The sequence below is a fragment of the Geotrypetes seraphini genome, chromosome 3, assembly GCF_902459505.1.
Source record: "Geotrypetes seraphini chromosome 3, aGeoSer1.1, whole genome shotgun sequence".
NCBI classification, from domain to species: domain Eukaryota; kingdom Metazoa; phylum Chordata; class Amphibia; order Gymnophiona; family Dermophiidae; genus Geotrypetes; species Geotrypetes seraphini.
Window position 1 is genome coordinate 299,534,405 of NC_047086.1, and position 23,583 is coordinate 299,557,987.

General features: G+C 45.7%; 1 protein-coding gene across 2 annotated transcripts in view; it reads right to left on the reverse strand.

Annotated features, from left to right (window-relative positions):
• Nucleotides 1-2,384: 2,384 nt before the first annotated feature.
• Nucleotides 2,385-23,583, reverse strand: part of FH (fumarate hydratase) — a 135,792-nt gene continuing 114,593 nt past the window's right edge. For both annotated transcript variants that reach the window (XM_033935368.1, XM_033935367.1), the window contains 2 exons: nt 19,451-19,604; nt 2,385-2,587 (listed from right to left, as the gene is read on the reverse strand). In XM_033935368.1, the coding sequence (XP_033791259.1) occupies nt 2,445-2,587; nt 19,451-19,604 (297 nt within the window). In that variant the 3' untranslated portion in view covers nt 2,385-2,444. The remainder of the gene's footprint in view (nt 2,588-19,450; nt 19,605-23,583) is intronic.

The following is a 23,583-nucleotide window of genomic DNA, read 5'->3' on the forward strand; positions in this document are numbered from 1 at the left end:
CAAACGTAGGACAAGGACGGTATAGTAAGCCATAGATGGAATAAACAGGCACCTACCTTGCTTGCTACATATACTTGGTAATCCCTATCTGTAAATGTAACTGTAACACAGGCTGTTTGTATTTGTACCCTCACCGCTCATATATGGTCTTTAGTTTTTGTTAACCATATTGAACTTTATGGTTTATTATGGTATACAAATAAAATTTTATGTTATGTGAAGCCAATTATGGAAGGAAGCAGTTTTTTATTGGAGCCGTTTATATTCTGTATGGGAAAATTATAACACAAAAACATAGAAACATGATGGCAGATAAAGGCCAAATGGCCAATCCAGTCTGCCCATCTGCAGTAACTATTATCTCTTCCTCTCTCTAAGAGATCCCACTGCCAACCCAGGATTTCTTGAAATCAGACAAAGTCTCTGTCTCCACCAACTCTACCGGGAGACTGTTCCACGCATCTACCATCCTTTCTGTAAAAAAAAAATTCCTAGATTACTCTTGAACGTATCACATCTTAACTTCATTCTATGCCCTCTCGTTCCAGAGCTTCCTTTCAAATGAAAGACTCAACTCATGTGCATTTACGCCATGTAGGTATTTAAAGGTCTCTATCATATCTCCCCTCTTTCACCTTTCCTCCAAAGTATATAAATTGAGATCTTTAAGTCTGTTCCCTACGCCTCATGACGAAGACCACACAGCCTTCCTCTGGATTGACTCCATCTTTTTGATATCTCATTGAAGGCGCAGACTCCAGAATTTTACACAATATTCTAAATGAGGTCTCACCAGATACAAGGGGCATCAATACCTCCTTTTTCCTACTGGACATACCTCTCCCTCTGCACCCTAGCATTCCTATTAAATCAGGCCCTCAAGCAGCTGCACCAGACCTTGGAGGAAGTTCTAAAAATTTAAGACAGCCAACATGCTATGTAGCTTTGATGTTAACTTCTCCTGTCAGTCTGTGGGGATGACAGAGGTTGAGAGAGTTTTATCTGTTGGCTCCTAAAATCTTGATCTGTGCTTTACCCAAGGAATATTTGTTAGGCTTGCTTTAGTCTTAATAAGTTTACTTTGTACAGGAGATTGTGATCATGTTACCGGGCCAGGCGGTTATACCCGTCACATATCCACCCCCAGGCACCTTTGTTCTCTGTTAAAACATAACACAAGCATACAGGGTTAAATACACAACATCATACATTCCCTTAAAATCCCTGATCAGGTCTTCCCAGCTCCTTCTGGTCATTCTCTAGGTCCTCCCTGGACTTCGTCTCTCCAGGTCTTTTCCAGAGTCCTCTTTGACCCTCCATTGGCCCTCTAGGTCTTTGGGAGCTTCTGGTGCCATTTACATTACATTAGTGATTTATATTCTGCCTTTATCTTACAGATCTAGGCAGATTACAAAAGATGTAAGCTAGACATTACCAGGAGAGCTACAACCAGTTCTTCTACCGGTTGCCATCGTCTCAATCGGTCCCTTCACTGGACACTTCTTAGAACTCTGGCCAATGCTCCCAGTGTCTACCAGGCTGCCTTTTAGAGATCCACTAACTGCTATCGGTTTCTCCGCTGGTCACCACCATCCCAGCTGATCCCTCTGCTGGTCAGCTGTCAGTCCTTCCTCCTCAGCCTTGGACTCTTCCAGTTTCTCTATAACTCGGTCATCTTATCCTGCACACATGCACTGAGGGTTCCCCCAGCCCCAGCTGTTTTACTGCAGATGTATGAACTGAGGACTGTCACTCAGTACACATGCACTGAGAGCTCTTCAAGCCTCTCAGTTGTCTTAGCACAGACACATGCACTGAGGACTCTACTTGTGGAGCCATTGCCAGTCCCTCACTCCATGGCCTCTTGGGTCCCCACTGTCTGGATTCTTTTTCACTGATCATCAAGCCTTAGTCACTTCCTCAACTCCAGGCTCTACCAGGCCCTCCAGCTTCTCTTCTAGCTCTTTTCTGCCACTGTATAGGTCCTCACAGACCCCCATCTTGTCTGGCCTGGCTGCTCTGCTGGGCCCCCTATCAGTGCCAACCAGCTCCTTAAGGAACTCCTTCCTTCTGAGCTCGCTGGGCCAGGAGCTGTTCTTTTCAGCACAATCCACTCAGCGTGAATGGACAGCTCCCAGAAGCATCTGCAACTCAATGCAAATTAGCTCTTCACTCAGGCTCAATGAGCTCCACTGCTCAGGCTTCCTCCACTGAAAAGTGACAGGTATTACACCCTGTCACAAGGATGCATGCAGTAACCATCTTTCTAAGGTGGATTATTGTACTATAATTTTTAAAGACATTTTAAGCAAGCAATTTAGTGTTCTCCCAGAAGAAAATGAAGTCAATATTTTATTAGGAAATATGAAGAATGGCCATCAATATATACACAGCAAAATATTTTATTTCATTTCTTTCTTTAATGGTAATTACATTTAATTATATTACTTAGGGCCAAGCATGTCTTTGGGTTTTACCCACTGGTCAAACTGTTCAGACGTTAGGTATCCAAGCTTAATAGCGGTTTCTTTGAGCGTTGAACCTTCTTTGTGAGCTGTCTTGGCAATCTTGGCTGCTTTATCATATCCTGTGATAAAACAAAATACACATAGTAGAGAAACTGCATTTTTCTTCTTTTCTTTTTATCTGTATCATAAAAAAGCACTATGATGGAGAAAGGAGAGTAGTTAGAAGACAAACAATTATTTCTCCAATTTGCATGCTCTTTACTCTGAAAAATGTAATATCAAAATCTTAAGAAAACAGAAATGTTAGCTATAGCTTGGGTATATACAGTATTCCCCCGATATTCGCGGGGGTTCCATTCCAGGAACCCCAGCGAATCTTGAAAAACTGCAAATACGGTTTTTCGGGGGGGACACTGGAGAGAGTAGCAGGAGAGGCAGGAGAGGGCAGCAGGAGAGGCAGGAGAGAGCAGCCGGAGCGCTGGCGAGTAAATTAAATCACTCGTTCTATGCTCCGACCACCTCTTCCTAAGGGCAAGCTCTTTATATCTAAGGGGCAATTTTCAACATTGTGCTAGCAGTACAAGGATTTATCTTGATGATACACTGAAACCCTCTGCTCAGTGTACAGCAGCAGCTGAAGCTAAGAAAGCAAACAATATGTTAAAAATTTTTAGGAAAAAAATGGACTGTTATAATGCCTTTGTATTGCTCCATGCTGCAAATGCACCATGGATCCTCTGCAATTTGGTCAACACATCTCAAAAAAAGGTACATAGAAGGGTGATGAAAATGACAGAAGATAGGATAACTTCACAAAGAGGAAAGATAAAGAAGTTTTCAGCTTGGAGAAGGCTGAGGGAAGATGCGATAGAGATCTATTATAAAATGTAATAAAATCCTGAGTGGAGTGAAACGGGTAGATGTAAAGGCCCTAATTCTATAAAAGAGATCTAAAGTTAGGCGCCTAACTTAATTATTTTAAATAAGTCTTAATTGGCGCAGTTATCTGAAAATTATAATTAAAATTAAATCATAAATAAATTGAAAATAAACTGTACCGTATTTTCGCGGATATAACGCGCACCATTGTAAAACGCGCACAGGGGTATAGCGCGCAGAAATCACGATGATATGTACAAAAACTTTTCTATACCGCGCTCAGGCATATAACGCGCATGCTGCCCGACTCTCCTCTGGCCACCCCGACTCTCCTTTCGCCCTCCCCGACTCTCATCTGGTTGCCCCGACTCACCCTGACTTTCGGTGCACTGCCCCGACTCTCCTCTGGTTGCCCCGACTCACCCTGACTTTCGGTGCACTGCCCCGACTCTCCTCTGGTTGCCCCGACTCACCGTTCACCCGCCCTGACTTTCGGTGCACTGCCCCGCCTCTCCGTGCCTGTCCCCCTTGAAGTCCTGTCCCCCCTTGAAGGTCTGCCTGTCCCCCCTTGAAGGTCTGCCTGTCCCCCCTTGAAGTCCTGTCCCCCTTGAAGGTCTGCCTGTCCCCCTTGAAGATCTGCCTGTCCCCCCTTGAAGTCCTGTCCCCATCCTGAAAGCCTGATGCCCCCCATCCACGTCCGATTCTTCTCCCCCCTCGGCAGGACCACTCGCACCCCCACCCCGAAGGACCGCCGACTCCCCGACAATATTGGGCCAGGAGGGAGCCCAAATCCTCCTGGCCACGGCGACCCCCTAACCCCACCCCGCACTACATTACGGGCAGGAGGGATCCCAGGCCCTCCTGCCCTCGACGCAAACCCCCTCCCCCCAACAACCGCCCCCCCCCCAAGAACCTCCGCCCGTCCCCCAGCCGACCCGCGACCCCCCTGGCCGACCCCCACGACACCCCCACCCGCCTTCCCCGTACTTTGTGTAGTTGGGCCAGAAGGGAGCCCAAACCCTCCTGGCCACGGCGACCCCCTAACCCCACCCCGCACTACATTACGGGCAGGAGGGATCCCAGGCCCTCCTGCCCTCGACGCAAACCCCCCTCCCTCCAACGACCGCCCCCCCCCAAGAACCTCCGACCGACCCGCGACCCCCCTGGCCGACCCCCCCACCCCCCTTCCCCGTACCTTTGGAAGTTGGCCGGACAGACGGGAGCCAAACCCGCCTGTCCGGCAGGCAGCCAACGAAGGAATGAGGCCGGATTGGCCCATCCGTCCTAAAGCTCCGCCTACTGGTGGGGCCTAAGGCGCGTGGGCCAATTAGAATAGGCCCTGGAGCCTTAGGTCCCACCTGGGGGCGCGGCCTGAGACACATGGTCGGGTTTGGCCCATGTGCCTCAGGCCGCGCCCCCAGGTGGGACCTAAGGCTCCAGGGCCTATTCTGATTGGCCCACGCGCCTTAGGCCCCACCAGTAGGCGGAGCTTTAGGATGGATGGGCCAATCCGGCCTCATTCCTTCGTTGGCTGCCTGCCGGACAGGCGGGTTTGGCTCCCGTCTGTCCGGCCAACTTCCAAAGGTACGGGGAAGGGGGGTGGGGGGGTCGGCCAGGGGGGTCGCGGGTCGGTCGGAGGTTCTTGGGGGGGGACGGTCGTTGGAGGGAGGGGGGTTTGCGTCGAGGGCAGGAGGGCCTGGGATCCCTCCTGCCCGTAATGTAGTGCGGGGTGGGGTTAGGGGGTCGCCGTGGCCAGGAGGGTTTGGGCTCCCTTCTGGCCCAACTACACAAAGTACGGGGAAGGCGGGTGGGGGTGTCGTGGGGGTCGGCCAGGGGGGTCGCGGGTCGGCTGGGGGACGGGCGGAGGTTCTTGGGGGGGGGGCGGTCGTTGGGGGGAGGGGGTTTGCGTCGAGGGCAGGAGGGCCTGGGATCCCTCCTGCCCGTAATGTAGTGCGGGGTGGGGTTAGGGGGTCGCCGTGGCCAGGAGGGTTTGGGCTCCCTCCTGGCCCGATATTGTTGGGGAGTCGGCGGTCCTTCGGGGTGAGGGTGCGAGTGGTCCTGCCGGGGGGGGGATGTATCGGACGTTGGGGAGTCGGCCGGGCAAGAGGGCTTGGGCTCCCTCTTGCTCCGATCGTGGATGCGGGTGCGGGTGGGAGCGCGTGCGAGCGGTCGTTCGGGGTGGGGGTGCGAGCGGTCCTGCTGGGGGGGGTGAATCGGGCGTCGGGCGGGGTGGGAACTATGTTTAAAAACTTTTGTATACCGCGCTCAGGCATATAACGCGCGAGGGGTATGCGCGGTACGTAAAATCACGTATAACGCGCGCGTTATATCCGCGAAAATACGGTAATTAAATTGCAATTAAATCATAATTAATTAGAAGGTAGGTGCCTACCAATTCAAGGTAGGCGTCTACTTTAAGATGTCAACTAGAAAGTAGGCGTAATTGGGGCAAACTGCGGGCAGATCTTGGGTGTGTTTTGATTTGAGTGCCGGTAGGCACTTAACTTAGGCAAATCATTTAGGTCAAGAAAAACCTAGCACAGAGTACGCCTAAGACTGTTTTAAGCACCACTAGGCATAATTCTTCAAACAGCACCTAATTTATGATTGACACCTGTACTCCTCGGCACCATTTATAGAATAGGGCCAAATTCCTTTACTCTTCATAAATACAAGGATGAGGGGTTACTACAGTACTACTGTACATTTAAAACAAAACATTTCTTCACTCAATGTGTAATTAAGCTCTGGAATTCATTGCCAGAGAGCCAGAGCCATGTAGTAAAAAGCAGCTAGCTTATCAGGGTTTAAAGATGGTTTGGACAATTTCCTAAAAGAAAGTCCATAGACCATTGTTAAGATGGACTTGAGAAAACCCATTGCTTATTCCTAGGATAAGCAGCATAAAATCAGCTTTTTGTTTTTGGGATCTTGTCAGAAACTTGTAACCTGGATTAACCACTTTTGATGGACCTTTGTATATCCCTGTATGATGATGCTTAGGTATTTATGGTTTGCACAACTTTTACTGGTAGATTTTGAACCGTTTCTCAACATTAGGAAATGGACAAATAAAAACAACCTCCTTAGGTTTGCACCTACTTTTTTCCAGGGAAAACAATGGGTAAAGTACCCCCCCTGCCTAACTCCACCCCAGAAAAGTCTCTATGAAAGTCCCAGTAAAATTATGCATTTTATACAATGCAGCTATATACTTTGACCATATCCAGGGCCAACTTTCAAAACAGCTTTCTTGTCCAAGTAAATGTTTTGTTTGGTTTTTTTAAATAAATCTTTATTCATTTTTAATCTTTCAACAAGTGTACAAATTAAAATCATACATATTCTTGAAAATATCACTTGTAAATCTATCAAGAAAAACAACAATTGTATATATATATTGTGACCAGTCAGACCCGGGCTCTGCCAAGGTCCCAGTTAAGCCAAGGAAAAATGTTAAAATAAAAACACGGAAGGGAAATTCCCAGATCTCCCAGGGTTATGTTTCAGGAGATAATGCCATTGACCACCAGAGGGAGCTGGATTCATCTGAGGAGGAAGTAGGTGAGCTTTATTCGAGTCACCACCGGGGGAGCTCAAGAGGCCCCTGGACTTCTGCTGACTCACTCAGATCAGGACACACCCCTAGGGTATGCAAGCCAGCAGTGGCATTCAAACCAGCAGGCCAGTTAGGGAGGAAGTTCAGGCCTTGCCTCCCTGAAAATCCACCTGGGCCAAACAGGAGCAACAGACCTTTGCCTATGGAGCTCACTGAGGCTGGACAAGATGAAGACTTGCCACTCCTGAATGGAGAGCCTATGGATTGTCAAGAAGCTTGTGCAGGTTGTGAATATAATTATCCTGAGCCTATGCAGGTGGACTTGGCCTCAAGCTACAAACAGTGAGTTTGGATTATTGGGAACTGTTTGTTTGCTGTATTTTTTTTTTTTATGTTGGTTTTGGGAAGGCTAGGAGTGTGTGGGGAGAGGTTTTGTAGTCACCCTGGGTGGGATTTTGAAAGCCATTTCTGTGGCTGTATTTTTGACAAAACCTGTACGCTCTCCTTTCCTGGCAGTCATAAATGTTGCCAGAGGCTTTCCTCATTTTTCTTAAGGACTGAGAATAGAGGAAACTATTATCTTGAACTGCATTTTTTTGAGTTACTGAATTACCTGCTTTGGAGCAGGCAGTGCTAGCTCTGTGGAGAGCTGTGAGCTCAAGAGCAATTGAGTCTTTATTAGGTGTGAAAGAAAGTTTTGGACTTTATTTTGGACTGTCCTATTTTTCTTGCCATTTTGACAATATTTCTTTAATGCTGTGTGAAATCCTGACCAATGGTGTGAAAGTTTAATGAATTACTTACCTGCATGAAGGATTGAGTAAAAAGAACTATTTCTATAATCCACTACCATTGTTGGAACTTTACTTGTCTTGGCTTTAACTTTGATTACTGCAGGATGGCTCCATGCCGGGTCACATGCTGGTGTACTGTTTATGTTAACCACTGGGATTGCTATAGGGCCCAGCCCTGGGCTATAGTGGTGGTGACATAATTTTGGTATCAGGAGTGGGATATTGCACCTCCTGCAGGACACACCAGGGAACTGCTATTGAAAAAAAAAAAAAAAATAGTTTTCTTTTGCTTTGCCATTTTTGGACTTGTGTATCCTGGATGTTGATACAGTGAATGTTGGACTATTAACCAAATTGTTTTGTTTGGAGTGGTATACTTTTGGAATACTTTATCTGGAGTTTCCTGTGGCCAAACCGGAGGAGGAGTCTACAAGGACCAAAACTGGAAGGAGGAAACCAGGATAAAGACAGCAGCATATCCTTTGGAGGAGTGCAGCAAGGAGCTCAGTTGGAGTTTGGAGTTGGAGAGAGCCAGACCAGAGTTCCAGAGCCGAGTTCCAGGAGGACCCAGAGGGACCAGTGGACTGAGTCGGAGACCCAGTTCCAGACCGGAGACAGCACGGGCGGTGCACCCAATCAGCACGAATGCGAAGACTCATCAGTACCTCTGGTAAGAGTACCTAGGGGTAGCTGGTGAGGATAAAGTGGTGCTGGTTGGGGAGGACTGGAAGCTGGGGGGAGGCTAGTAAGGGAGGAACACTCTTTCCAAGCGGCCACACTTGGGTTCCTTTTCTTTTTGTTTGCCTTTCAGGTCCGTGCTATGGAGCAGGCCCAGATATTGGCAGCGCTGGCCGGAGAGCGGCAAAGACAGGCCGAAGAACTTAAGGGCATATTGAGGTCCAGCGAGGAGCGTTGGCAAGCCAGCCAAGACACTATGTTGCGGCAGCATGGGGAACTGATGGTAACCATGCAGGAGCAGGCCAAAATATTTGCACAGATTCTCCAGCAGACGACTGCACAACCAACGAGGCCAGAGATAGCGAGTATAACATCTCCACCGGTAGGATTGAATCCATTGACAAATGTGAACCTGTGCAAAATTGCGCCCGGAGATGCCCCGGACGATTTTCTTTGTTCTTTTGAGCGGATAGCGGTGGCTGCAGGGTGGCCCCAGGAGCAATGGGTATTTAGGTTGTTGCCCTGTTTGGCCGGGAAATCCCTAGCAGCATTCCAGACCCTAGGCCCCGAGCATGCTAACAACTACCCCACTGTAAAAGCCCATATCTTGGATTATCTTGGTTTTACCAGTGAGCACTATAGGCAGAAGTTTAGGGCAACACAGATGTTATATTCAGAAAGGCCTAAGGCCCTACTCCAGCGTATCACCAAGCTGGCTGAAAAGTAGCTACAGCCTTTCTTGAATGACGCTAGGGCCCTATTTGCCGAAATAGTGAAGGAACAATTGTTGGAGGCTGTCCCTAAGAGTATCAGATCTTGGGTAAAGAGGCAAAATTGTAAAACGCTGGGGCAGATCCTGGAAGTTGCGGAGGCCTACCTTGACTCCCAAGAACCCGCAGGAGAAGGCTCAGGCACAGTACAGGGGCACACACTTAGGCAGAGTCCCGTGGAACAGAGTAAGGGCTGGAATAAGAAACCCCCTTCTAAGGATTCGTCCTCTCCTACACCTAGGCTTAAAACTCAGGGAAGTGAGAGGAAGTGTTACAGGTGTGGAAAGGCAGGACATACTCAAAAGTTCTGCCGGGAGAGAAGAGACTTTGTTATCCTTCAGGAGTCTAATAGACCAGACACGTCAGGTTGCCAGGTCCCGGTATGGGTGGCCGGGAAAAGGATAGAGGCATTGCTTGACACAGGGGCCGAACAATCAGTAATCTCGCGCCAACTGTGGAAGCAGGTTGAGACCTCTCCCTTTAGGAAGGGAAAATTGAATAGGGTGTCTGTGAGATGTGTGCATGGGGATTCTAGATGTTACCCACTGTCTAAGGTAGAGATTGAGCATGATAGAAAGAAGTATAACCTGCAAGTTGCTATCCTGGATTCTTGCCCTTTCCCATTAATTCTAGGTAGGGATTGGCCAGGATGGGTGAGGGGGGTGAGCAAAAAAACTCAAAATTTAACAGAGAACAAATTTATCCCCTCCTCCCTTTTATGAAGTCACATTAGGGTTTTATTTATTATCGGTTGCAGTGGTATTAGCTCCGACACTCATAGGAATTCTACAAGTGTCGGAGCTAATACCACAGCAAGCAAAAAAGCCTGTGACTTCTTAAAGGGAGGAGGTGGGGTTAGTGTGGGGAAAAATCAGTGGAAAAAACCCTTAAATGTGAAAATTTGCTAGATAATAATAATAAAAATAATAATTTTATTCTTATATACCGCCAAAGCCATAGAAGTTCGAGGCGGTTTACAGCAAGAAGAGCTGGACAATCAGCGAAGAGGTTACAACCAAAGTCAGCAATACAATCTTACATAATGAAAGAATATGAGAGCTATATAGTTCTTAGGGTTACTGGTTGAATAGGCAGAGCTGAGTTGATTCTTAGTTTACAAATCGATTGAACAAATTTGTTTTTACCAGTTTTCTAAAATTGGAGTAGGATGATGAGAGCGCGAAGATGTTACTAAGGCAATCGTTCCATTTGCCTGCCTGGAAGGCAAGAGTTCTGTCCAAGAATCTTTTGTAGTGGCAGGCTTTTATTGTCGGGTAGGTGAACAGATGAATTCTTCGTGTGAGCCTAAGATAACTTGCCAGGTTGAAGTGGGAAACCAGGTAAGAGGGGGCCAGACCAAATATTGATTTATAACACAGACAGGAGAACTTAAACAGGATTCGCGCCTCTAGGGGCAGCCAATGGAGTTTTTGATAGTAGGGGCTTATGTGCTCCCATTTCTTCAGCCTAAAGATCAGTCGGACTATCGAATTTTGAATGACTCTGAGTCTTAGGATGGTTTTTTGAAGGAACCCAAGTAAATAATGTTGCAATAATTGAGCAAGCTCAGGATGGAAGATTGAAAAAGTTAGCGGAAGGATGGTGCATCAAAGTATTTTATTATAGTTCTGAGTTTCCATAGAACCAAAAAGCAATTTTTTAACTAATAAATCTGTGAGAGCATTTAGAGTGAGGTGGTGATCTAGGGTGACTCCCAGGATTTTAATGGAGTGGTCCAATAGGGAAGTCCTGACTATTCAAGGAGATCGATGAGTCTTTGATTTTGTCGTTAGGGCTTGCCAGGAAAAATTTAGTTTTGTCGGTGTTGAGCTTCAATTTGAATTCGGTCATCCATAGTTCGATTTCCTTTAGAATGGATGATAGATGAATCTTTGTCTTGGAGGTCAGAATAGTAAGGGGAATAACAATGGATCATACCAGGGGCTTTGAAAAATTATCTTCTCTCTATCACAACACCCCCAAAAACCACTACCAAATTGCTTAATTCATTTCTATTGGAAATTCCAGCTTCTGCATCATAGAAACTTTGATATACTGAAACTTAAGAGTTAGGGAATTCCTCCAGTTAAACTCCCATGCCCCTCTTCTCTATTCTCCTGTTCACAACACTCAAGACACTCACACAAACAAACATAACAACATAGTAAATGACAGCAGATAAAGACCCGAGTGGTCCATCCAGTCTGCTCAACCATACATACTTTATAAATTAATTTAGTTTAAATGGTCCTTTTTCTTAGATATTTCTGGGCCAGAAACCCAGAGCCCTGCCCAGTAGTGTGCATAGGTTCCATCTACTGGAGTATCCATCAAAGCTCACTCCAGCCCATCTTAACCATCCCAGCCATCAAAACTCACCCCAGCCCGTCCTCAACTGAATGTCCATATACGGGACACAGGCCGTGCAAGCCTGCCCAGTACTGGCCTTAGTTCCTTCAATGTATAGCCATTATTTTCTAATTAGAGATCCTCTGTGTTCATCCCACACTTGTTTGTACTCTGTCAAGTAGTTGCAGAGAGAGGGAGAGAGAAGCTAAAGGGGACAGGAGAGAGAAGCAGAGGCAGGAGACTAAGGGGAATCGGCGAGAGTTAGCTCCGCCCACCCCACCCCCGACGTTGACCACTGAAGCTCCCCCTTAAAAGGGAAGGGGCAATGGCACGGAGTTGATTGGAGCAGGCAAGCAGGAGAGGAGAAGCAGTTGCAGAGAGAGGCACAGAGAGAGAGAGAAGCTAAAGGGGAGAAAAGCACAGGAGAGAGAAGTAGAGGCAGGAGACTAAGAGGGGTAATCGGCGAAAGATAGCTCTGCCCACCCCCTGACGTCGACCACCGAAGCTCCCTCTTAAAAGGGGAGGGGCTAATGGCGCTCAGCCGATCAGCGCACGTCGAAGGCGAGTGTTAAAGGCACTCACCTTAGTGAGAACGCCTTTGCGAAGGGCCTTGAGAAGGGATGAGCCACCGCTAAAGGAGAGCAGAAGGAGACCACAGCAGCTACAGAGGACACACAACCAGGCGGACACAGCAGCTATAGAGGACACACAACCAGGTGGACACAGCAGCTACAGAGGACACACAACCAGGCAGACACAGAGGACACAGCAGGCGCAGAGGACACACAGCCAGGCAGACGCAGAGGACAGCCACAGCAGACACAGAAGACATCCACAGCAGACTGGCAAGCAGGCATCCATGGAAGCAGCAGACAGAAGCAGGATGTTGAGCTACCCAGTTTTCTTCACCATCTGTCATATATATGACTACCTCCCCTCTGTGAGACGGTCTTACATATGCGCTTGATGCGGAGAGCTGGAGAGCCTGAAGAAACAAGTCACTCTTGGAGGGCAGAGTACTAGAACTGGAGGCACTTCAAAGCAGTGGAGGAGGAAGACAGAAATGCGGAGAACATCAAGACAGAGAACACCATCGACGAAGAAGTACGAGCTAGAGAGGTTCATAGAGGAGGCATACAGGGAGGCCATGGAAAATCACCAGCAACAGTGGAACTGCCGAGATACACCTACAGAGAGTGTGGACCACCCGACGGACAACCACCATGAAGAAATGGGTGACACAGCAGTGAGAACGAAAGACACGGACCTACGGCTGGAGAGATGGACATACACCAGGGACACAGACCTGCGGCTGGAGAATCAGGAGAAGATAGAGAGGACAGCAATCATCATGGGGGACTCCATCATCAGAGAAGTCGACAGCCATTTAGCGGGAGGAAGACTGGATCGGATGGTGACCTGCCTACCGGAAGCCAAGGGAAAAGACATAGTGAGCCGCATCGACAGGATCATCAATAGTGTGGAAGAAGAAGATACGGCAGTGGTGATCCATGTGGAAACGAACAACGTGAGCAACAGGAACTACAACAGGGAAGTACTGAAGGATCAGTTCTAGAAGCTAGGAAAGAAGCTAAAGACCAGAATGCAGAGGAGAGCATTCTCTGAGATCCTGCTGGTACCCAGGGCCGACAAGAAGAGGCAGATGGAGCTGCAAGCAGTCAATACGTGGATGTGGCGCTGGTGTGAGGAAGAAGGATTCAACTTCGTGCGCAACTGGATGACATTCTGGGGGAACAGCAAGCTATTCAGGAAGGACGGACTCCACCTCAGCAGAGACGGAACGGGGCTACTTGCAAGAAACATTAAGAGAGAAGTTGAGAAGTTTTTTAAACTAGAAAGAAGGGGAAAGCTGACAGTCGACCAAGAGAGTTGATGTTTCGGGAACCGGTATAGAGGGAAAGACTCTCCGGATCACAGGCAAGACAGATCGAAAGGGACACAAGGGGGAAGGAAATGCAATAAAGGAACAGGCCGCAAACTCAAGTGTATGTACACGAATGCAAGGAGCCTTAGGAATAAGATAGGTAAATTAGAAGCTATGGCACAAAAAGATAACGTTGACATCATCGGCATCACGGAAACATGGTGGACTGAGGAAAACAGTCTGGGACACTGCTACTGGGATACAAACTATACCGCAGAAACAGAGTGGCTTAAAAAGGTGGGGGCATAGCCATATATGTCAAAGAGGGAACTGAATCTACTGGAGAGAACATGCCACAACTGACGGATACGTTAAGAGTCTCTATGGGTCCAAATTCCGGAAACAAATGGAATGAAGATCGGCATCTACTACTGACCCCCAGGGCAGTCCGAAGAAATTGATGGAAAAATGACGGACAAGATTAAACGCAACTGCAAGGGAGGCAACGCAGTTATCATGGGTGACTTCAACTATCCGGGGATAGACTGGAACCTAGGCACATCTGGCTGCGCTAGGGAGACCAAGTTCCTGGATGCTGTAGGCGATTGCTTCCTGGAACAACTTGTTAAGGAAAATACAAGAGGAAATGTAATTCTGGACTTAATTCTAAATGGACTACGAGGACCGGCACAAGATGTAGATGTAGAAGGGATGCTGGGAAACAGCGATCACAATATGATCTGCTTCGATCTGGACGCAGGGGCAAAACATTGGTCCAGAACAACAGCCACGGCACTGAACTTCTGAAAAGGGAATTAAGAAGGGATGAGACTCATGGTGGGGAAGAAGATTAAGAAGAGGATAAGCATTGTAAAAATGCTAGAGCAAGCTTGGTCCCTTTTTAAGGACATAGTCACCGAGGCGCAAAATCTATATATACCACGTATCAACAAGGGATTCAAGAGGAAAAAGAACAAAGAACCGACTTGGCTCACTGTAGAGGTGAAGGAAGCGATCAGAGACAAGAAAACTTCGTTTAAGGAATGGAAAAGATCACAGATGGACGAAAACTGGAATAAACACAAATAACATTAATGCAGGTGCCATAAGGTGGTAAAAGGGGCCAAAAGAGACTACGAAGAAAAAATAGCCAAGGAGGCAAAAAACGTCAAGCTGTTCTTTCGATATATTAAGGGAAACGACCCACGAAGGAAGTGGTGGGACCGTTGGATGACCATGGAATAAAGGGAGTGATAAAGGAGGACAAAGCAATTGCCGACAAACTGAACACATTTTTTGTGTCTGTATTTACCAAAGAGGATATACACAGCATACCAGAACCCATCAGGCTATATGCTGGAAACAAAAATGGGAAACTGGCAAGGTTGATGGTCAGTCTAGAGGAGGTATGTAGGCAGATTGATAGGCTTAAGAGCGATAAATCCCCGGGACCGGACAGCATCCGTCCGAGGGTAATCAAGGGACTATAGCTAGACTGCTGCAATTAATAGCCAATCTGTCAATCAAATCAGGAAAGATTCCAGAAGACTGGAAGGTGGCGAATGTTATGCCGATTTTCAAGACAGGTTCGAGGGGAGATCCGGGAAACTACAGATCTGTAAGTCTGACTTCGGTACTGGGAAAGATGGTAGAGGTGCTGATAAAGCACCGCATCATTGATCACCTTGACGGACACGGGCTGCTGAGGGCCAATCAGCACGGTTTCAGCAACGGCAGATCGTGTTTGATGAACTTGCTGAACTTCTTTGAGGGAGTAAACAAGCAGATAGACAAGGGCGACCCAGTCGACATTGTACATCTGGATTTTCAGAAGGTGTTTGACAAGGTTCCACATGAACGACTACTTCAGAGAATTGCAAGCCATGGAATCGAGGGTGAAATACTCACCTGGATTAAAAACTGGCTGGAGCATAGAAAACAGAGAGTAGGGGTAAATGGACAAGACTCGGACTGGAAGAGCGTCACTAATGGGTTGCTGCAGGGCTCGGTGCTTGGACCCGTGCTCTTCAACATCTTTATAAACGATCTGGACATTGGTACGACGAGTGAGGTGATTAAATTTGCGGATGATACAAAGTTATTTAGAGTAGTGAAGACACATGAGGATTGCGAAGATCTGCAATGTGACATAATCAAGCTTGAGAAATGGGCATCGACATGGCAAATGAGGTTCAACGTGGATAAGTGTAAAGTGATGCATGTCGGTAACAAAAATCTCATGCACGAATACAGGATGTCCGGGGCAGTACTTGGAGAGACCTCCCAGGAAACAGACTTGGGAGTTCTGATCAACAAGTTGATGAAGCCGTCTGCGCAATGTGCGGTAGCGGCGAAAAGGGCGAACAGAATGCTAGGAATGATAAAGAAGGGGATCACGAATAGAGAATGACATGGGGACCATTTACTGTGGTAAACTGCAGGTCACCGCAGTAAATCTGCAGGAATGGAAACATTTTCAACTGGTTTACCACAGGAATGGGGACAAGACCTTTCACCGCCCTGCGGGAATGGGGACAAGACCTTTTACCGCCCTGAGGGAGTGGTGAAAAATCTTACTCCTGTGGTAAAAAAACAATTGCGCCTGTGTCAGACTCGGCATCTTCTCCCCAGCTCCTCTTGCGCCTATTTTACCTTCAGGAGCCAGCCATGCCACGATGAACACAGAAGGAACCTAAAACCAAAGCCTGAGACCAATGTGATTTGAAGAATAAAGCATCCATATTTCTTGTATGCCCTTTGTTACTCTTATTGGCCTCAATAAACATGATTTACCAAAAAAATAATAATAATTTATTTTATATTTTGTGATTAGAATATTTCAGATTTGAAATATGTATCTTGCTAGAGCTGGTATTAGACATAACTGGAGACTGCAAAGTCCAGGCTGTACTTCTTTAGCTTCCAGCTGGCTTAGGCTCTCTCTCTCTCTGAACTGGGGGCAGTTGCTCTAGTTGCACTCCTCTTACATTATTCTTGCCATGTGTGACTAAAGTATTCTGTTAGCTTGATTTTTCTATGTAGCATTCTGTAGTAACTTGGTTTGTTCAGTTTTCACAATAGTGAAGGGGATATTTGTGAAAGGGAGGGGAGATGGGTTTTGTTGAACCTTGCTCTGTTTTTTTGTGTTTAAAAAATGACAATTGTCAGAGGAGAAGCTTCCGCCCACATACACGTGACTGCAGGGCAGCACAGGCAGGATTCGTCGGCATCAGTTTCTTTTCTAAAGCACCACGAAGGTAAGGGGAATGGAAGGAGATAGATTTGGCTGGAGGGAGGGAGGGAAGGGGCCGTGCGTGCGATCGGTGACCGTGCGCCTTCCCTTCCTTAAGTTTCTTTACGTTGCGAAGGTAAGGGGGAGGGAGGGAGATTCTCGAGCCGCTGAAGGGCGGTGAGGTGGCGAGAGGGAAGGGTGGATCTTGAGGGGACGGGGCGATGAAGGGGAAGGCGGGGACGGCGGGTTCGGGGATGGGGCAGTGAAGGGGACGGTGGGGACGGGGCAGTGACGGGGACAGATTTTTTTCCCCGTGTCAATCACAAACAAATCGGAGAAGGTTATCATGCCACTTTACCGGGCCATAGTATGCCCTCACCTGGAGTACTGCGTCCAGCACTGGTCACCGTACATGAAGAAGGACATGGTACTACTCAAAAGGGTCCAGAGAAGAGCGACTAAAATGGTTAAAGGGCTGGAGGAGTTGCCGTACAGTGAGAGATTGGAGAAACTGGGCCTCCTCTCCCTTGAAAAGAGGAGACTGGAAGAAGAAACGACCAGTGTTATCATCAAGTTTGCAGATGATGCAAAGCTATGCCGGGCAATCAGATCACAAAAAGACAGCGAGGAACTCTAGAGAGATTTGAAGCAACTTGAGAGATGGGCAGAAAATTGGCAGATGAGTTTTAATGTAGAAAAATACAAAGTGATACACCTGGGCAGCAAAAACAAGGAGCATGAGTATAAACTGTCAGGTATAACATTGGGGAAGAGCGAACAAGAGAAAGACCCGAGGGTACTGATAGATAGGACCCTGAAGCCGTCAGCTCAATGCTCGGTTCGTGAACAACTATGATGGAATCCTTACACAGCTACTCCGTGATTCTTTTCACTGGGATAAAGTTGTGGGTCTGAGTGTTCACTAAGTGCACCAGCTGAAATTAGCATTGAGTCAGTTTAGTTTGGATGGAACTATAAGGTGATTAATGATAGTGATTGATATAATATATCACCTTTGATAATTTGAATTCCCTTGCATAGTTAAGTATAAACCTAAGAATGCCTTCTGGCCCTCCTTCATTTTTCTGGACATGAAAATATCTGATTAAAAGTTATCTGTTCAGCAGCCCCAAATTTTTGAAATAAAACTCCCAAACTTAAAGAGATTTTCTAAATATCGATAACCATTGAAATCTAGAAAAGTCCCCTTATACACAGAGGCTACATTTGCAATTCTGAACAATGTACATGGATCCTAAATTCATAGCCTTGATATGCTTCGTTATTTTATATTTAGTGAGGTAAACTTAATTATGAGATTTTCATGGCCTGATTTTATATTTTAATTTTGTTAGTCCATCATGAACAAAGCTGAAGAGGGGCTAAATTTAGATTTGTGTGACAAGCAGCTGTAAATAAAGTAAATAAATGAAGAGTGCATCCTACCCTTCCTCCTCTCTTATCTGCCCCTTTGTCTTTTCCTCACCTTTAGTTCTCCTTTTAACACTTCTCTGCCAAGCATGCAAAAGCTGCTGTGTTGGTGACTTGTCATGGAGAGATTTTATGGTCACTTAGCAACCATTCCCGATAAAGGGCAATCAAGTCCAGTGACCCATCCCCCACTGTGATATCACCACATCATAAACCTCCACTTGAAAAGCCAAGAAGACATCTGGTTCATTGCTTTTTCAATAGCATGTTTCTTACCACACTGAAATCTGATAGTTTTTTCCGGAAATTATATGACATTTTGGCAAATGTTGCTGATTTTTCTCCAGTGTCTCCACCTCAGTGATTCTAATGCAATATATTTCATAATCTAATTTTTTTTTTTTTAATCAGTGTCATGATTACCATAGCTAGGACTGCTCCATGACTCTACATCATAAGGAATAATCTAGCTCAGACCTGGTTGTACCCTATTACAAGCAAGGACTTGTGGTTTTGATTTTCTTGGGACACTTGATGGGAAAATCAGAAGTATATGTCCATGCATACAATAATTAGTAGTAGTAGTAGTAGTAACATCTGGTCTGGACTAGCTTGTTATGACGTGGAGTCAGGTGGCAACTTAGTGGCATGCTAGACCTTGCACATCGTTGAGTAGACTCTGGTACGTGAACCGCCAATCAAAATGGAGGTGCAGACCAATGGTTAGAGCTGAGAACCAGAGAAACACAATTGAAATTCCACTATGGCTCCCTGTGATCTTGGACAAGTCACTTAACCCTCCATAGCTTCAGGTACACACTTTGGACTCCTTTTACAAAGCTGCGTTAGCGGTTTAACATGCGTAATAGCACGCTAATTTTCCAGCTGCGCTAGCCGCTACCGCCTCCTCTTGAGCAGGCGGTAGTTTTTCAGCTAGCGCGGGGGTTAGCGCACGCTAAAAAGTTGCGTGCAATAAAGCCGCTAACGCGGCTTCGTAAAAGGAGCCCTTAGATTGTAAGCCTTCCAGGGACAAGAATCTATTGTACCTGAATGCAACTTGCCTTGAACTACACCTTAAAAAATTGTGAGTTAAATACAAAATGCTTTGGGAGTACCGTAATTAAAAAAAACCCAGACACCCACAGACAATGATATGGGGATGCTAAATTAGGTAAAATGTGTGTAAATAAAACTGATTTTGCTGTGCTTGTTCATTCTAACATTATTCCAAAGAGCTAATCAATTTCATACTCTATATTGTGGTGGTGTTTTTTAAGGAAGTTGGAAAGATACAACAAACTTAAGGACGACTTTAGAGATCAGCCAGGTGTTCCACAGTACATCTTGTTGAGCTTTAATTAATATATTTTTTTTTCAAACAAGATGCAATAATTTCCATTTTTACCTATGTGTGGGTTGAGTGCTGTCACCAGCATCAAAGACTCGCTCATTAGTTTGTTGATCCGTTCTGTGTTTGCTTGGATTCCAACCACACAGTTGTCAGTGAAGGAAACAGAAGCATCTCCTAGTAGTCTTGCTGAGTTTAATACATTTTTAATCTGTAAATAAAAGAAAAGAGACCATTGGATGTTAACAGATGAAGACTTCAGTGTTCAGAAATATTGCCTCATTATTTTTGGAGACCAGTGCAAGTAGCATATTTGACAGGTGGAATCTTTGAAATACAAGGCATGAGCACTGTCTCAGGCAATGCCATGCTGAAGTTCTGGCAGGGTGCAACACATCCCAAACAAAACCTTAGAGGAAGGCAGTTCAGTATTGCCACATATTTTACTGAGCAGATGCTGTACCTAAGCAGGACCGAAAAATCACAAGTGTAATGCTTCAAAAGACAGAATGGTATAATGGATCTCATGAGTGGTACTCACAACAATCGGTTTTTCACATATGCATACGTCGTCTCCAGTGTATACAAAACACGGCAATCAGACTTCTAAAAACCCTCCACGCCCCTGTCTCCCAAGCTCTATCGTTGGCTCACTTGCTGCCCGTAGCCAAACGCTGTGTCTTCAAGAGCCTGATGCTAGTATAAAAATGGCGCTGGAAAGTTTGGCAGCGCCATTTTTGCTGCTTAACTGTTTTGTCAAGTTTCTTTTGTTACTTCAGTTGCCTGGCCCAGTGTCCCTTACGGAAGGCGTTTAGATATGCCAAAACTTGGATCCTGCACCCAGCTCCACTTTCTCCCTTCCAGGTTTTGTACCCTCTCCCCCCTCCCTCTGCCAATGACTTACAAGCCTCCATAGGGCTTGCCGTGAGACCTGGTGGTCCAGCGGTGGCCAGGACGGGAAAGATCCCTCCCACTTCCTGTCCAAGCCGATTCTAAGAATTTTTACCTCCTTCCTGTCTCCCCTGCGTACCTTTAGTATCCCTGGTAGTCCAATGGTGAATCTCGGCAGGAACGACCTCTCTTCACTCCTACCCATTCAGAGCCACTAGCTGCTGTGAACTTGCGGCAGCCAATCAGTTAGCCCGTGCAGCCAATCAGCCTCAGGGCACACATAGCCAGTCACGTTTTCAGGATATCTACAGTGAATATGCATGCGATAGATTTTTATACCAAGGAAGCAGTGCATGCACTTCTATCTTAATCATATTCATTGTGAATATCCTGAAACCCACCTGACTGGGTGTGCCCGAAGGACTGGGTTTAGACCTTTGTGCTAGTCTAGGGGTAGGATTAATGCTATGTTTTACGATCAAACAATTTTTTTTATTGATGCAAAAAAACAATGGCAAATTTAGGAATATAGCTAATACAAAGAACATCTAAAGTTCTACATCAATTTCAAATTGTAACATCAGAAGACAGAATAATACAGAAATATTGACAATGCAAGAATGAAAATACAATAGTGAAAAGTACATAATATAACAACATTCCTACCCCTTCTCCCCCACCCCCACCACCTCAAAAGATGTGAACAATAAAGAGGTTAGGCCATGACTATACAAAAAGAATAAATAACTCTTCGACAAGCCCAACAGAGGAATAACCCAAAGGAACATTATAACACAACTGGACCTTGGATTATTATGAACCCCAGTGAAACTCCTTCTTAGACCATTAATTCCTGGTCCTCCCAAACCCTCGCCCACCTACCCAACCTCCCCCCATCCCTCCCAGTCATGCAATGAAAAAGAAAGAGAGAAGCATGTTTTATAACTGCAGATTTTTACCTATGTGAATGCTCTGTGTAACTGGTATAAAAATAAAAGCTGTGTTAGCTTTTATTTTACCAGTTCTTCAATTTTCTCTTGGTGGCTTTTTACTTGCTAAGTGTCCTCCGGGAGGAAACAGCTTTATTAACTACACCTAAGCTTTACGTCAAATGCTCTGTGAGCCAGAATTTTGAATTTACTTAGATTTAATGGAAAATCCAAAGTTTAAGATACTTTTTCTAAATGTCAAGGGTTTAAACAAGCCAATTAAAGAGAAAAGTAATTCTGTCTTTGTGAATTAGCTACTTCCAAATGCAGTTTTCCTTCTTCAGGAAACTGTGAATCTAAAAGAAGATTGAATAGGAAACATTGTCCTCTCTCTGACAACAGGAAAAAAAAATGAAGTAACTACTTTGATGAAAAAAACTTTTAGGTTTAAAGCTGATTATCACAACAACCAGATAATGAGATTACCTGGGTTAATGCTCAAGTAGAGAAGGGTGAGCTTAAAATACTACTCTTAAAATCTATGGGGTCAATATTCAATTGATGTGGTGATGGAAGCAATTTAAACACTAGCGTCAGTATTTTAATACATACTGTATTATTCAGTGCTGCTAAACATATAAATCAGCAGTGCTGAATATACAGAGTGAGGCAAAAAAAACATAACCCTCTAGAATTTTTTGTCATTTTCTCAGCAATTGTTTTGAATTTTGAGAAACTTTACATATGACTAAATAAGTATTACTATTAAATAACATTTAATTATCTCAACCTATGTTGATGATACCATAATTTTAGTATTACTAACTAGAAGTTATTGCGCATTAAAAAAGTTTGACCTAAAACACAGTAAAACATAATCATTCAAAATTAACAATATGTCAGAATTTCAGTCACTGTGATTGCTCAAAGGCCCTGATTCTGCAAAGTGCGCCTAACTTTGGGCGTAGTTTGGATGTCCTCGCTAGACGCACTTTGCAGAATTGCACCTAATAATGCTGAGCGGTGCTCAGTGTCAGGTGAACGTCCAGGTTTTTTTATGTTCTTTACAGAATCGGGTTTCTTTTAGGTGGGAGTCCAATTAATGTCCTTAATGTTATAATTCTGACATTATGAGAATGGTGAATATATGCTATTTTTTTTTTTTTATTATACAGTGGTACCTTGGTTTGCGAGCATAATTTGTTCCAGAAGCATGCTCGTAATACAAAGTGCTCATATATCAAAGCAACTTTCCCCATAGGCCATAATGGCAACTCGGATGATTTGTTCCACTGACTTAATACCGGTAAGTACATCTCTCCAACCCGACTCCCGAGCCGACCCATATCTCTTCTTGTCTTTTCCCACTGCTGTCCTCCACTTTGACACCCCACCCCGGGAACCGGCTTTGCTGCTCCCCCGAAGCCACCGGCGCTGATCCCTCCCTTTGCTGCTACGGGGCCTTGAGCATCTGCGCATGTTCAAGGCCTTCTGGATCTCACTCTCTCCGAGATTGTCGTGAGATTCGAGATCTCATGAGAATCTCAGAGAGGGTGAGAGCCAGAAGGCCTTGAGCATGCACAGATGCTCAAGGCCCCACAGCAGCCCAGCAGAGAACTGGCAGCAGGCACTTTCAGCACTGGCGCACAGGTAAGGACAGGGCCGGTCAGAGGGGAGAGGAGGTGATTGCGGTCGCGAAGGGAAGGAGCACTGCCGGTGGCCTCAGAGGAGCAGCAAAGCCGGTTCCAGGGGCTTCGAGTTGACGCTCGGTTTGCGAGTTAGTTTGCTCGAGTGTTGTCTCATCTTGCAAAACAATCCCAAACTGCGTTACTCGTAAACTGAGGTTTGACTGTAATTGTAAAATGTTGGCACCATACCATTTTTTAAAAATCTGTTTAGTTTAATGTTTTTATTTATTTATTTTCTGTTAGAGGTACTGAGTTGGATTTGAACTCAGGAACATCAGTGTAGAAGGCTGTAGTTTTAACCAGTGTGCTACAGAGGAAACTTACAATCTGCATAGCAATTGTAAAACTAGGGGCTCCTTTTACTAAGCTGCAATAGCATTTTTAGCGCACGCAGAATTTTAGCGTGTGCTAAACCCGCGCTACGCGGCTAGAACTAACGCCAGCTCAATGCTGGCGTTAGCATCTAGCACACACGGCAATTTAGTGCGTGCTAAGCGCATGCTAAACCGCTAGCGCAGCTTTGTAAAAGGAGCCCTAGGTCTTATAGGCATTGTAAGGCAGTATACCTTTGAGCATAGTTTGGGCTTCAGATAGACATGAGTTTGATAAGACGTGATTTCTGTGGACAGGACTTAGGCTTTGGACGATGTTGATGCGATCTTGTAAATAGGATTTAGGGATT